At 37.8% G+C, this 14,796-nt stretch overlaps 1 protein-coding gene across 7 annotated transcripts in view; it reads left to right on the top strand.

Annotated features, from left to right (window-relative positions):
• GLIS3 (GLIS family zinc finger 3) overlaps positions 1-14,796 on the top strand; it is a 702,615-nt gene that overhangs the window by 592,219 nt on the left and 95,600 nt on the right. For all 7 annotated transcript variants that reach the window (XR_004350388.1, XM_032635007.1, XM_032635005.1 and 4 more), the window contains one exon: positions 550-660. Coding sequence is in view for 6 of the 7 variants with exons in the window: in XM_032635007.1 (XP_032490898.1) it covers positions 550-660 (111 nt within the window). In the remaining variant the exon portion in view is untranslated. The remainder of the gene's footprint in view (positions 1-549; positions 661-14,796) is intronic.

Here is a 14,796-nt window from a genome sequence, read left to right as displayed (position 1 = left end):
CTCTGGCTGATTTTTCATGTGTCTGTTGTTTGAAACCTACTGTCTTTTACTCACTTTCCACTAATTTTCCCTTTTAATTTTCTCCCTCTCTCTTTCTGAATCAGGTTTCTTCTGAAACATTCCCAGTCTTTTCTGGACTTTTCTACAGCTTCTTTATACCTGAACTCTTAAAGAGTATGTGTTTCCTAATTTCTGACAGTACCAAAGATTGTTTTCAGGGGAACGTAACTGTAAGTATGACTGAAGATACTAATAATTTCCATATTGAAAAATGCCACAGGAGGTTTCGCGGTAAGAGTGCATTCTGTAGCAGTCTCTTAAAAATCTTCAAAGATAAGCCATCTCTTTGTTTCTTGAAAGTTTACTCTTCTCTTCACCTTGATGCAAACTTTCTGGGCTTTCTAATTAAAATGAATGAGTATCACATAGCATTTCACGTCAGTCAGTTGGTAACAGTTCATGCTCTGAAGTCAGTCGTCTTTGAGTAGACCTTCCCCAGTTACCTTTATGATTTAACCACAGCTGTTTCTTTCTTTCTTTCTTATTTAGAAACCTTATGCTTGTCAAATTCCAGGATGCACCAAACGCTACACAGACCCAAGCTCCTTAAGAAAGCATGTGAAGGCACATTCTTCCAAAGATCAGCAAGCAAGGAAAAAGGTAATTTTGAAAGAGAATTTATCCAGCCAGGACAAGAACATTTAAATTCCTCTTGCAGTACTGGGAGCTTCTGCAGGGCATTGGTGATTCTCATACTTCTCAAGGTATAACATGTTTTAGACTCTGAGTAGAGAAGTCATCCATGAAGTAGTAGCAAGGCTGTGATTTTCATAACTGATGTAACCAGATATGAATTTCTGGGGAGGGTTTGTATAATAGGAATTGGAGGAAATTAGTGAAAGTCACCTAAACTGGAAAGTAACAAAATTCAGTCCAAATAGCTAAAGAAAATTGAATTGGGAAAAACAGCACAACAAAAACCCTTTCTGGAGATAAGTGTTTTTTCATAAAATATCAGTTGGCTAAAATAATTACGTCTGATGAAGCAGGTAGGGTAAGTATAGAGCATTCTTCCCTTTAAGCTTAGAAAAAACCACATTCCTTAATAAGTATTACGTAAGAAAGTCTGAGAAAGGAATTGAACCTAAAATTACTTTGACATCAATGAGGGCTTAGTGCATCTCTCAAAGTTCATAGAAATTATAGTATCTCTCAGATTTGGAAGAAATGTTAAAGATCAACCTGCCAACCCACCTGACTTATTCTCCTGACCTCATAAAATCTCCAGCAAGTGGTTGACCATGCTGTGCTTTAACACCTCGAGAAATGAGGAGCTTACTGCCTTTCTAGGATTTTCTAATAACTGAGTTTGTAAATTTTTGGACCAAAAAGTATCTTCTGATCATGGCAGAAAATAAGTTGACCTGACCTTGGCTTTTTGAGTGTTTCATTTGTGTTCAGATGGGTACCTGGTTCATCTAAGGGCCCTTCATAACAAATTTAAGGGAAGTTTAAGACTCTGCTTATTTCAAGTGATTGAACCCCATGGTGTGATTAAACCCTATGGCTGTGGTTTTCAGATCACCATGGCTTCTAGTTAACTAGAATCGTTTATTCTTTTATGATTTATAGGGATTTAACTCTTTTATGTTGGGAAATGCTCTGTAATCTTTTTGTTACTTGAGATTTTTTCTTCCTTGAGAGGTGTTAGCACAATGCCAGTTGAGGGCTCATATATGGAAACAATTTGACCCCTTTGCTGTGAGTTAGAAAAATGGCCAGTCAGAAGGATTTGATAGATATTCTTTTTTAAAAAATAGATATTCTTAACGGCATACATACCCACTCTTGTAAGTCAATTGTTAAAATTATTTTTTTCTCTATAAATATAGTTAAGTGTCTTTAATTGGAATCCCAATAAACTGATAACAGATGATCATTATCAAGAGATGATAATAGATGATCCTTCAACATGGATTGGATATGTTCCTGTATTTTAAAACAGCAAAGAAACTGCTAAGTGAATTAATAATATACATAAAGTTGTAAGGAGGATGCTTAATATTCTTAAAATAACACACCATTGTTGCATACTGTTAACTGTATAGGAGGACCATTGTCTAATGTTTTTTGTCATTATCCATGTATATCTTATAAACTTGAAGTAGTAAGTTGTGCTTGTTAAAAAATAAACCTTGCTGAGTTTCTTCCCCCTAAATCTGACCATTCTCCACCTCCAAGTTGTCCCAAATGTATGAGGTTTTACTGTAATAGCCAATCTATCGTCAGATTCAGATTGAAGAGCACCTTCACAGAGAATAACAACTGTCATGGGCATGACAGAATGTAAGTCTCACATGTAGACAAGTAAGCAATAATATGATATTCAGCTTAAGAGGGTAACCTAGGTTGACAGTAGGTATGAAAACAGAATGGGATATTTTTAGGAATTACTAATGGTTTCTATTGTTCAAACATGGTGTGTTTCAATCTCTTTATAAAGGAAGAGTAGTTTTGATTATGTGAAAGATTCTTGAAGCACTAATTTAAAAAGAAAATCAGATCTTAAGACTACAGAATACAAATTTATAAACAATTTGCAGACAGCCTTCAACAGGCAATCCAGATAACAAGGATATGCTTTCAAGGAGCAGTATTATAATCTAATGTCAGATATTACAATATTCTCTTAATTTTGTCTTATGTAAAATGAGGTATTATCTCTCCAGTGATTTAGCTTTTGATGTTCACTCTTTTTCCTGCGAGTGGTTGAATTGGATTTGGCTGACGTTCTGACATTCATTGCTTAGTCCTTAGTGATAAATCACTGTGTTTACTTTCCAAATTTTAACCTGTCCTTTTAATCTGAAGATTTAAAAAATCCTGTAATGGACTAATTTGTGGAAATTAAAATGATGAAAGTTGCTCCATCCAATAAAAAGGGGAAATGCCACTCCCAGGAGAAGCAGTGCTAATAAACCTCAAATCAATCAATCCACATTTTCAAACCTTGAGCTGGTATTCCGGTGTGTAGTATTTACATGGTACAATGTTGTTACTAGACCTCAGAGAGGTTCTAAGTGCTATTCACGTCAGGGCTTGGTATTTGAAATATTTCCTGGCAGCAATAATAAAAAAAAGTAAGAAACAATAACCCTTTTAAGGCAGAATTAAGATTATTTACGACTTTAATTAAAAATTGAAAACTGGCATCATTTCAAAAAGCCTTTACAAAAATGTGAATTCATCAAAAATAACCATAAAAATTCCAAGGTGATAAAGGCACTGTGGAGTAATGGTCCCAGCCCTAGGGAATTGTTTTGTTGAAAAGAATAAAACCCTTTTCTGTCACACCCTGTTAGTCATGGACTTGTTTAATATACCCTGCCTGCCTGCCTGCCTCTAATCCTCTTTTTAACCTCCCCCTAGACACTAAATGACATTATTTTGGTCTTAACATGGCCGGCTTTATGAAGTCCTACAGTGAAATCATGGCCAGTGACAAGGCATCCTCACCCATAAGACAAGTGTTTATTAGGATGGGTAGAGATCTCATAAGTGATGCCCTGGTCATGGCCATGTGGCCCTTTTCCCACACCTGTTGGATCCTACTGAAAACCAAGAACCTGAAATCTCAGCTTAATATTATTCAAGCTATGAAAAGAAAGAAGAAGGGGGGAAAAAAAACTCTCTGCAAAAGAATTGGGATAATTTGGCTCATTGCATGCAGAGAGTAACTTTTCTCTTTGTCTAATGTGTGCACACCCACACATCCCATCAGGTGACGTACAGACTTCTTCCATCGAATGTGCTTTGCAGATCTTGAGTCCATTAAATAGTGGGCTACACAGATAAGTGAGCAGCAAAATACTCAAGTCACCAGCTATGGTCTCCAGAGTAGAATTCAGAATAGAATTCAGCTTGCAGAGCAAAAGACAGAATCCGTCCTTCAATTCTGTCTGATAATGAGTGTTGAAATAAGAGAAAACTAAGGCAATAAGCCACTTGAAATTTTCCTCAAGCCTGTGAGCTTTATCAGAATTTTTCATTTTCACCTTGGAAGTGCCATAAACAAGGAGGTTTCCTTCAACTCTGGCCTGCTACCAACATGGACTTTTTAAAAGTGAATGCAAAGAATGCTGGGCCAGAAGTTAGAGATGACATGAATCTTTCGTCCATTTCACACTTCCACAGAGATTCCAGACTTTGGGTGTGATTCGTTAAATGTTTGTTAAACATTCACCTTTGACTCACCATGGTTGATAACTTTCACTTTTGTGACCTCTATGTGGGCTGTTTTAAACCAAGCAAGTATAATGTGAATGCAACACGTATGTATTTTTCCTACTTAGGGAACAGCTTTATATAGCTTTCTGGCTAAAATAGAGCTGCTTATTTAATGCAACTCTCTTCATGTAGAACTGATGATTCTCTGGAATCTGTTCAGAGCCACCACCACCCCCTATGTACTCAAAACTATAAACAATTTCATTAAATACAACATAGGCTCACCTTGCTTTGTGCAGTTGTTGGAATCTTAAAAAAGCTATGTGAAAAAATACATTTTCCCCTGAATGAAAGCATGTATAAAAGAGCTAGTGAGGCTCACTTTTCTATCAGTTGTTTTCTGTCATCATCTACGTGGCATACGGCATATACAAATGGGGTACACAATCAGAGGCCTTCCCAGATTTTGACAATCCTCCTTCTATCCTCCCTGCCTCCCTTCCTCCCTTCCTTCCTGCCTTCCTTCCTTCATTCCTTTTTTTTCCTGCTCAGGAATAAATTAAAAACCATTCCAACTCTCAATGGAATGTCAGTCATAGGCACATATTACAAATATATTATTTCAAGATGAACTGGTAGCTCCCCTTCTTCCTCTCACATTTAGGAAATCATATTAGAATTTGAGTAATAGTGATGCTATTACAGGGATGACATTTAAAGGGCACTAGTGTGTGTGTTTTTTTTAAGTGGGTCACATTAAGTTTTCTACTTTAACAATTGTTGCTGACAAATTACGTACTTTACACCTCAGAATGGTGGTGAGACATACTACCTACCTGCCTGAATGTCTTGATGTCTCAGTTGAGGGTAATGGATTTCAAGAAAGGTGCTAGGTATGCTTTTGTAAAACAAACAATTTTGGTTCAAAATAATGATGCTAACTAATAATTAAATTTAAATTTAAAAAAGTCAAGTTAACCCCAGATTGATTATACTGATTTGGAGTTGAAACCAATTGCCTGGAGGCTTCTATTTTAAGTCGATACAGTATGAAACCAGCTATGATTTTGAGAACATTTTGATGCTACATGGTGATTGGAGCTTTTAAAAAGGAATTGAGGATTCACATTTGGGTGTGGGAAGGTGGAGGGGTAGGGGTGGTTGTCCATGAGAGTAAACAGTTAGTGAGAAAAAACATCTGTTCATTTCTGGAGGTAATGGAAAAACTGTTTTCAGCCTTGTGAATACAGAAAAATAAATATTCGCATCTCTGAGCCTAGCCCAGTGTCTTTTTTAGCCCGTAAAGCAGTGTTTCTCAAAGCATGTTCTTTAGAACCTTATCAGATCCTTATCTTTAGGATCTTATCAGATAATTCTTTTTTTCTTTTTTTTTATTTGGCTGCACTGGGTCTTAGTTGCGGCACTCGGGATCTTCATTGCTGTGCGCGGGATCTTTTAGTCGAGGCATGTGGAATCTAGTTCCCTGGCCAGGGATCGAACCCAAGCCCCCTGCATTGGGAACGCAGAGTCTTAGCCACTGGACCACCAGGGAAGTCCCTCAGATAATTCTTTTAGAAAGTTTTTTGTTATATAAATTTGGGAAATGCTGAGTTGAAAAATATTCAATGGTTTTCTTCTTGCAAGAGTTCTCAGAGCCTTGGATGTACCAATATTCCAGAGAGAAAATAACATTAAGCATTGTTCAAAATTACTTGGCCAACAAAACAATCTTCTTTTTCCTCTAGAGCATCTCATCAAACCATTCTTCTGTAAATTACTTTAGAAATACAATCTCAAGTAACTTCATTTATTCCATTCAACAAATATTTATTAAGCACCTACTGTGTGTCAGGCATTTATTAAAACCCATGGATGCAAGTGTGCCTAATACAGACATATTCTCGGTTCTTATAGAGCCACATTGTCTTGATGAAGTCCAGCAACAATAAAAAGATTGACAGAAAATAAGTAACATAAATGTAGGCAAGGAAGCAGTGAGAGAGTTGATATGGAGATTAAAGAGGGGGACCTGTTGAGGTGAGATGGTCCGGAACACATTCAAGTGACCACTTTAGAAATTAGAAAACTGTATTAGCTGCAAAAAGTTTTAAAGCACTGCTTAAGTTAAAATACTGTACCTTTCTGTTTGAGCTTCTTTTAAATAATTCTGGTGCTAACTAAGAGCACAGCAGTAGATGTCAGGATCCTCTTAGTTTGTTGTAATTAAACTTTTTGGCAGCCTTTCCTCAATTGCAGTGTCATTAGGGGAACTGGATGCTAGACATTGAAAAGCATAGCTTATTATCTCCCACCTAAGAAAATGACTCAGATGGTCAGCATTTGTGGTTCGCTGAGCAATCAGCACAGGTAGCGCAAGTGAGGCCCTGCATCAGCTCTGAGGATTTAAAAACAAGTGAGATCTGAATTTGCCCTCCTACAGATTACATTCCAATGAAAGACACATGGAGATACGTGCTTTCTGTATGGTAGGAGAAATGCTGTGATTAAAGTCACACAGAGCGTGCTTGTGGAACATGGTATCTGGGAGTTCCTTTGTGACTGACAGAGATTCTTAAGGAGTGAAGTCTTAGATTCTATTATTTGAAAGAAATGGGGAGATCTTTGGAGTTCTACATTGTTCTTGATTATATTACAGTTCTTTGTCATATGTGGCAAAGTAGTTTTTGTTCTATCCCCCTTGAAAATTCTTAATTGGAACAAAAAATAGGAGTGTTTGGCCCTGCTCTGGCCAACTATGTAAGGAATGAGGACCATATGACAGGTGCTTTAGTGAGCTATTTTATAGAAATCGTTCCTAGAAAATTGTTTTTTTGATTGATTGACAGAAACCTAAGCTTCTCCTTCCTTTTCTCTTATTAGATTTTGTGGATTCTTGATAAAAATGATTTTGGAATAGAAACATTTTCCCCAGACTTTCTGCTGCCTAAACATAATGTCCTAAAATATCATGATACAGCTCATCGTGGCCCTCCTCGGGTTTTTGCTCTGTCTCCACTTCTGAAGTACTGGTTCCCCTTGGAATTACTGCTTCCTCTGCTAGTTCTCTCTTGTCTTTCCTTTTCATATTCAACTGAGTTTTGTCTTTGATGTCCATGGGTAATATGTTTCTATTTGTTTGTGTCGGCTCTCTGAGCTCTAAAGATTTATTTTCAGGTGACTTCACACAAGGGCTTGGATAAGCCTAATGTGAAAACTTTTCATGGTGGTTTCTGGATGGGTGACTGTGTCTCAGAGTACTGTTTGGATTGGACGTCAGGAGGTATGGGCTCCTTTTATGCAGTGCTATGAATTGCTTTGTGACTTAGCTTAATTTACAGTCCCCTAGTTTTTCCATTTCCCCATCTTCATAGCTATCTTGAAAGGCAAACACGGGGCCTCAAAGGTGAAAGGGTAATCATTTCAGTGTTGTTATACATACCTACAGTCCAGGGTGGTCTATTGTGAATGACAACAGAACAACAGTGTCCTTGGAAATACTTTTTCTTTGTGAGAACTGAATATTCTTGTAGGTGAAGTCCCCTTTTAGTGATGACTATAGATCATCTTTCTAGGTCATATGGTTGTTTGGATGATGGAGCAAAAAAGATCCAAATGAGGGAAAGGAAGCTGAGACCCAAACCAGAGGAGATTAAAATCAAACTTGAACCTGTGATATTTGGTTCTATTCATAGGTTATTAATCTGGGATCCATGGACCATAAGGGAATACATGGAAGAGTGGGTTTTAGGAAGTTAATGAAATCCCAGAAATGTAAAATGTAAAATGTATTTTTCTAGGGAGAAGCTCCATAGGTTTCATTGATTCTCTGAAATTAAGACTTCCTGATGACCAAAGGGAAAAAAAGGAAAAAATTCCCACAAAGGGGACACAAGGAAACACTCTGGGAGGTGTGTTACATTTCTACTACATTGATTGCAGTGATGGTATCATGAGTGTTTGCATATGTCCAAACTCATCAAGTTGTCCATATTATTATATGTGCAGTTCTTTGTATATCAATTATACCTCAATAAAGCTGTTGAAAAAAAGACCCTCTGAGCCAAAAGAAATGCAGGATGCCTAGTGACTGTTTCACCTGGCTTTAATTATAATGCCCCCCAAAACTTTGCCCAACTAAGAACAATCTATGCTCTTATGTTCTGGGGGATCGACTCCTACTTACCCGGCATTTACTGTGTGTCTGATATTTTGATAAATGCTTGTGAATACAAAAATGGTAAGATAGGCTCCTTTCCCTTGAGGCAACCAGAGATGTTAAAGCAGGACTTCGACAAGCGGTGGGATGATTGTATAGATGGTGAATTGAAGTATGGAGGGGAGGGTACAATAAATTAATGGAGGAGTCTGAAGCAATTGCACCACTTAGGATGGTATGCACTTTTACAAGATTTAATGAAGGCCAGGACAAGGATAGTGGCAGTTGAGATGAAAATGAGTGGACAGGGGCTTCCCTGGTGGCACAGTGGTTGAGAGTCCGCCTGCCAATGCAGGGGACATGGGTTCGTGCCCTGGTCCGGGAGGATCACACATGCCGCAGAGCAGCTGGGCCCGTGAGCCATGGCCGCTGAGCCTGCACGTCCGGAGCTTGTGCTTCGCAACAGGAGAGGCCACAACAGTGAGAGGCCCACGTACCACAAAAAAAAAAAAAAAAAAAAAAGAGTGGACAGCATGTGGTGATGGATTGGATGCCAGGGATGAAGGGTAGAGTCAAGATGTCTCCAGAGTTCTTACTTCTAGGATTGGATGAGCAGTCCACAGGTGAAATTTCTTCTTTCTCAGGGAAATCTCAGTTCTGCTCTTAAGACCTTTCAGCTGATTGTATTAAAAATTGACTGTATTGACCCACCTCCTAGAGAAATGGAAATAAAAACAAAAATAAACAAATGGGAACTAATGAAACTTAAAATCTTCTGCACAGCAAAGGGAACCATAAACAAGACAAAAAGACAACATTCAGAATGGGAGAAAATATTTCCAAATGAAGCAGCTGACAAAGGATTAATCTCCAAAATTTACAAGCCAGCTCATGCAGCTTAATATCAAAAAAACAAACAACCCAATCCAAAACTGGGCAGAAGACCTAGATAGACATTTCTCCAAAGAAGATATACAGATTGCCAACAAACACATGAAAGGATGTTCAACATCACTGATCATTAGAGAAATGCAAATCAAAACTACAATGAGGTATCACCTCACACCAGTCAGAATGGTCATCATCAAAAAATCTACAAACAATAAATGCTGGAGAGGGTGTGGAGAAAAGGGAACCCTCTTGCACTGTTGGTGGGAATGTAAATTGATACAGCCACTATGGAGAACAGTATGGAGGTTCCTTAAAAAACTAAAAATAGAACTACCATACGACCCAGCAATCCCACTCCTGGGCATATACCCCGAGAAAACCATAATTCAAAAAGAGTCATGGACCACAATGTTCATTGCAGCTCTATTTACAATAGCTCGGACATGGAAGCAACCTAAGTGTCCATCAACAGATGAATGGATAAAGAAGATGTGGCACATATATACAGTGGAGTATTACTCAGCCATAAAAAGAAACGAAATTGAGTTATTTGTAGTGAGGTGGATGGACCTAGAGTCTGTCATACGGAGTGAGATAAGTCAGAAAGAGAAAAACAAATACCGTATGCTAGCACACATATATGGAATCTTAAAAAAAAAAAAAAAAAGGTTATGAAGGGCCTAGGGGCAGGACGGGAATAAAGACGCAGATGTAGAGAATGGACTTGAGGACACGGGGAGAGGAAAGGGTAAGCTGGTATGAAGTGAGAGAGTGGCGTGGACATATATATGCTACCAAATGTAAAATAGATAGCTTGTGAGAAGCAGCCACATAGCACAGGGAGATCAATCAGCTCGGTGCTTTGTGACCACCTAGAAGGGTGGGATAGGGAGGGTGGGAGGGAGATGTAAGAGGGAGGAGATATGGGGATATATGTATATGTATAGCTGATTCACTTTGTTATAAAGCAGAAACTAACACACCATTGTAAAGCAATTATACTCCAATAAAGATGTTTAAAAAAATTGACTGTAAATGTTAATCACATCTAAAAAAAATACCTTCATAACAATACCTAGATTAGTGTTTCATTGCATAACTAGGGCCTAGAGGCTAGCCAAGCAGACACATAAAACTGACCATCACACCCAGAAACTAAAATTCATTATGTTAAAATTTAACTGAGGCTACTTTATTTGAAGGTGACACTAGCCACACAAAAATGGGGCATGATAAACTTCAAAATGTAGTTTATATTAGTGCAAATTGATTATTCACTAGGAAAACTTAAGGAAATTAATTATTGGATATACTGGTTCTACTCCCTTTTCTTATACCAGTGATGGTTCAAAGCAAATTTGTTCATGCCAATTAATTTATAGATACTATGCTAAGAGAGTACAAGAGGATTATACTTTAAGCAAATAGGCAGATACTTTTTTAAACATGTATTTTGTGTTATGTATCAGAGAATTTACAGAATCATAGAAATTTATCATAATATGTTAACTTTTAATTCAGTCATTTTTGTCATAAGTTTGTGTCATATAATATTTGTTAATACAGTATGTTTGTATTATATTAAATGAAATAATGACAGTAAAATGCTTAGCATGGTGCTTGATACGTTATACATGGCCAATAAAGGTTAGCTGTTACCACTAGAATTACATCATGTAGTCCATTGAGGGTTTCTAAGAGAGAAGACAAGGGTTGTTGAAATTTTAGTGAGTTGGTTTTCCCCACTCCAGACTTCTCCATTAATTTATTTTACCTCAAGGAGATTTTAGCTGCTTAAAAACAATTAATGGAAACTGAGATTATGACAGAATTGTGAATTGTTTATATATCCATTTTGTTTTTTCTTCATACTAGAAACACATTTGTGTTCATGTTTGCCTGTTTTAAAATCTCAACCAGACAAACTTACTGGATAGAATCCATGTCTTTGGGTTGAAAATCTCTGCCAGTTGTCAGTTTTCCTGTAGGTATTGTTATGTGAATGGCAGATGGATGGATATAGGTTTCATGCAGAAGAGCTTTACTTTTATACCCGTTTTAGACCTTGATTGTTTCCTGACTTTTCCTCTTCTAAATTGCTCTCATTTGTGAAATCTGGACAGTAACAGCAGTGCCATAGGTATGTGGTAGCTACTAGTGAGGAAACACACGTGAAGTGCTTGTTGCAAGCCTGCACAAGACGGAGCTCAATCCTTGGAGGAGGTATAGCTGTGGCCACGGTGGTGGGAGTTAGAAGGTGTTACAATAAAGAGCAAAGTGCCTTGTCGTCCCCTATTTCTGCTGGGGAAACTGGCTTTTATTAGTGGTGTACAGAGCAAAAGTCAGATAATGGCAAGAATTTTCTGAGGGGAGAAGAGATTTTTCCTGCCTCAGCTGTTTTATGTGGATTCTTGCTTGAGAAGTTAGAGGAACTTGACGAATAGACCTTTGAGCCTTCTGCAAGGCACCTCTTGAGTTGTTCAGCAAGTGGAATCCAATCTCTGTGACTCAGTTGTTTTAATAGTGATGGTGATAACCTTATTTTGCCCACGTTTAATGCTTTAACATTTCAGAACCATTTTGTATACATTATCTTATTTGATTCTTTTGGCCTTTAGAGTCAGGATGAATTTGTTATTACTACTTCTACTCTCTTTAGTTTGTTTCTGAGAAATGAGAAAGTTTAGAAGTGGAAGGGGAACCAAGTATGATGCCAAAGGTGTTATGCTGTTTTCCTACAAGACCCACAGAATGTGCTCCAGAATTAGCTAATACTGCCTAACGCAAAGCCGTCCGTTAAGCCTTGATGTACTGTTTGCAATCTTGGCATTCCACAGAACATTTTGGCAAAAGATTATTCTCCCTCCCAGCAATCCAGACCCCTCTTTATAAACTCTAGCAAAGTGTCATGTGACATCTTAAATGCTCACTGTTTCCACTGTTTGTTCAGTCCGGACTAACTCTTTAAGTAACTGTTAAAGGACTGCAGATAGTCGCTGCCTCAATAGGGCTGTCCTTTTCACTGGAATAGAAAGATGTTTTTCTTCTTTTGGCGATGGGTGCTTGCTGTGCTGCCATTATAGGGGCCAGCTGTGGGCACAGCTGTAGTCCATTAGAATTATAAGCATCCTTAAATGGACCCTCATCTTCCCTGGAACCCAATATGGGGAATCACATTCAGAAAGTTCCAAAAGATATTCATGACGACTCTTCATGAAATCTTAAGCTTTCAGATTTTTAAGACATTTTTTTTTAATTTAGCAAGTCTAATATGTCCAAACATTCTTTATATTATTAAGTCAAAAATCTACCTTCCTGGAACACCCACACAGGAGCTCTAGTTCTGTCTTCCAGGTATGCTTCTTTGTTTCCATCAATGACCTTACTGATGTATGCAGAAATCCTGCATTAATATTCCTGTTACCAACAATTTTTACTTATTACCCAGCTTCCAGATTTTTTTTAGCATACAGATTGCATGCCTTTCTATTCTCTCCCTTTCATTTGTGCCATAGAATACAGTTTCAGGTAGGGTCACGGGAGACCATCAGTGATCTGATGACCTTATTGGCTTTTGAGGCAGCACTGAACTGAAAAGGCAGGGAACTGATGTCAAAGGGCCTTATATATCATACTAAGATGTTTATAGATAGATCGTGGTCAGACTTCTGATTTAGAAAGATAATTATGGTGGTAATGTGGGGCATGATTTAGGGATCTCGGGTGAAAGGAGACAAGACAATTAGGTTGGCATATTTTTGTTAATCAATATTGTTTAGATACAGTGGCTCATCTAATTATGATTATATCCAGCAGGGCTATCATCAATTCCAGGTTTCTCAGTCTTCTCCAAAATGCTATCGTGAGAGACTTTACTAAATAAGTTGTTGTAATCTAGGCTCATTATATCTGTGGCTTTCAGCTAATGGTATCTAAAAAGGAAATGAGGTTTCTCTGGTTGTTCTCAATAACCCCATCCTAGCTCCTATTGACTTACTTTCTCTTGAACTGCTCACCAACCTATATTATTTCTATAATCTTTCCAAGCATGAAGTTTAAGCATTCTGGTTATCAGTTGCGTTTCTAGACTTTATCTTTTTTTGCCTTGTTGAAATTTGAGGTATGGATTTCTGGTTTTCCATTTTTCTGGGCCTTATCTCTTTGTACTTTCTCAAAACATATTTTTATAATCATGTTTACAAGTGTTTTTGGTAGCAGAGTTAGTGTAACATTAGAATCTTGAATCCCCTGACTAGTTAGTGGGCTCTCTTGCTGTCTTCTCTCCTATGCTAGGCCTTGCTGTCCTCTCTCACACTACTTCCAGCAATCGTTTTTCTAATGATTCTCATTTGGGACTCTGAGCTATGGGATATATAGAAGCCAGGTAGTAGCAGAATTGTGATGTAGTTGATCAAAGTGGCTTAACACTGCTGCGTATCTTTCCATATATTTTTCTATCATATATAAACATGGGACCCCTCTGTTCTGATTCTTTTTACTCCGTAGCATATAGTAAAAATCACTGCCATGAGGAGCCTTTATCACTCAATATTGGCAAGAACATCACTGATCTCTGAAAAAGGAGACTCAAAAGGGAAAACAGTTAAAAAGGTGACAGAACACAACAGACAAGAAGCTCTGTTTCACAACAATGCTTTGGGCTAGCCTAGCATATAAGCGCCAGCTATATAGGAATTTGATAATATTTACCCACTGTAGACTTTGAATAGAAATTGTATTTTGAGATGATAGTATTACAAAGGACATCCTTGATGTTTCCTCATATGTACATAAGCAAACACAGAAATCAGATTTCATTTCTTTGTACTCAAATTAGCAATCAAGGATGATCCATTCCCCTGCTCCTTTAAAAAAATCTTGTTCTTTCATATGGAAAAATGTCAAGAACAAGTTCCCCAATTTTCAAGTCATAAAGATTCAGACATGTTAGGGTGCCCTCAATCTTGGCATAAGTGAACAGAGGAACCCAATGTTCATGATGTTTTCCCCACCTCCCATCTCTACCCCAATTATGAGCCCCCTCCCACCCCAGAATATTTAGCTTGAAGTTGATTAAAGCCTTCAACACAACAAAACACTCACAAACTCAGTACCACTAAATCTCTTCAACCATTGGTGATGGCAAGAAGGGGTGAATTGGCATTTAAAATATCCAGTAATAACACAATGGGTGCAATTACCCATTTTTATTCTCTTCCCTTATGAAATAAGTATTTAAAGGAAACGGGAAGAAGAACAATAAGAGCCATTAAATACCTGTGTAGCACAGTTTACTGGGCATTTTCATGCCTGTTTAGCTCTTTAATCTTCACAACAGTTATACAAGGTCAGTGTTGCAATTATTGTAATCCCATTTTAGAGATGAAAGGCCTAAGCTTCTGAGAAGCTAGCTGTCTTTACAAAGCACACTCAGTAAGTAGGAGAACCGTACTCCAGCTGTGTTTTTCTGACTCCACATCCAGTGCTCCTTTGACTCTACTATTCTTACTACGGGCTGTCTG

Source organism: Phocoena sinus, chromosome 6 (assembly GCF_008692025.1).
Source record: "Phocoena sinus isolate mPhoSin1 chromosome 6, mPhoSin1.pri, whole genome shotgun sequence".
In the NCBI taxonomy this organism is placed as follows: domain Eukaryota; kingdom Metazoa; phylum Chordata; class Mammalia; order Artiodactyla; family Phocoenidae; genus Phocoena; species Phocoena sinus.
Note: the sequence above shows the minus strand (reverse complement) of the source record. Positions and strands in the feature narration are given on the sequence as shown.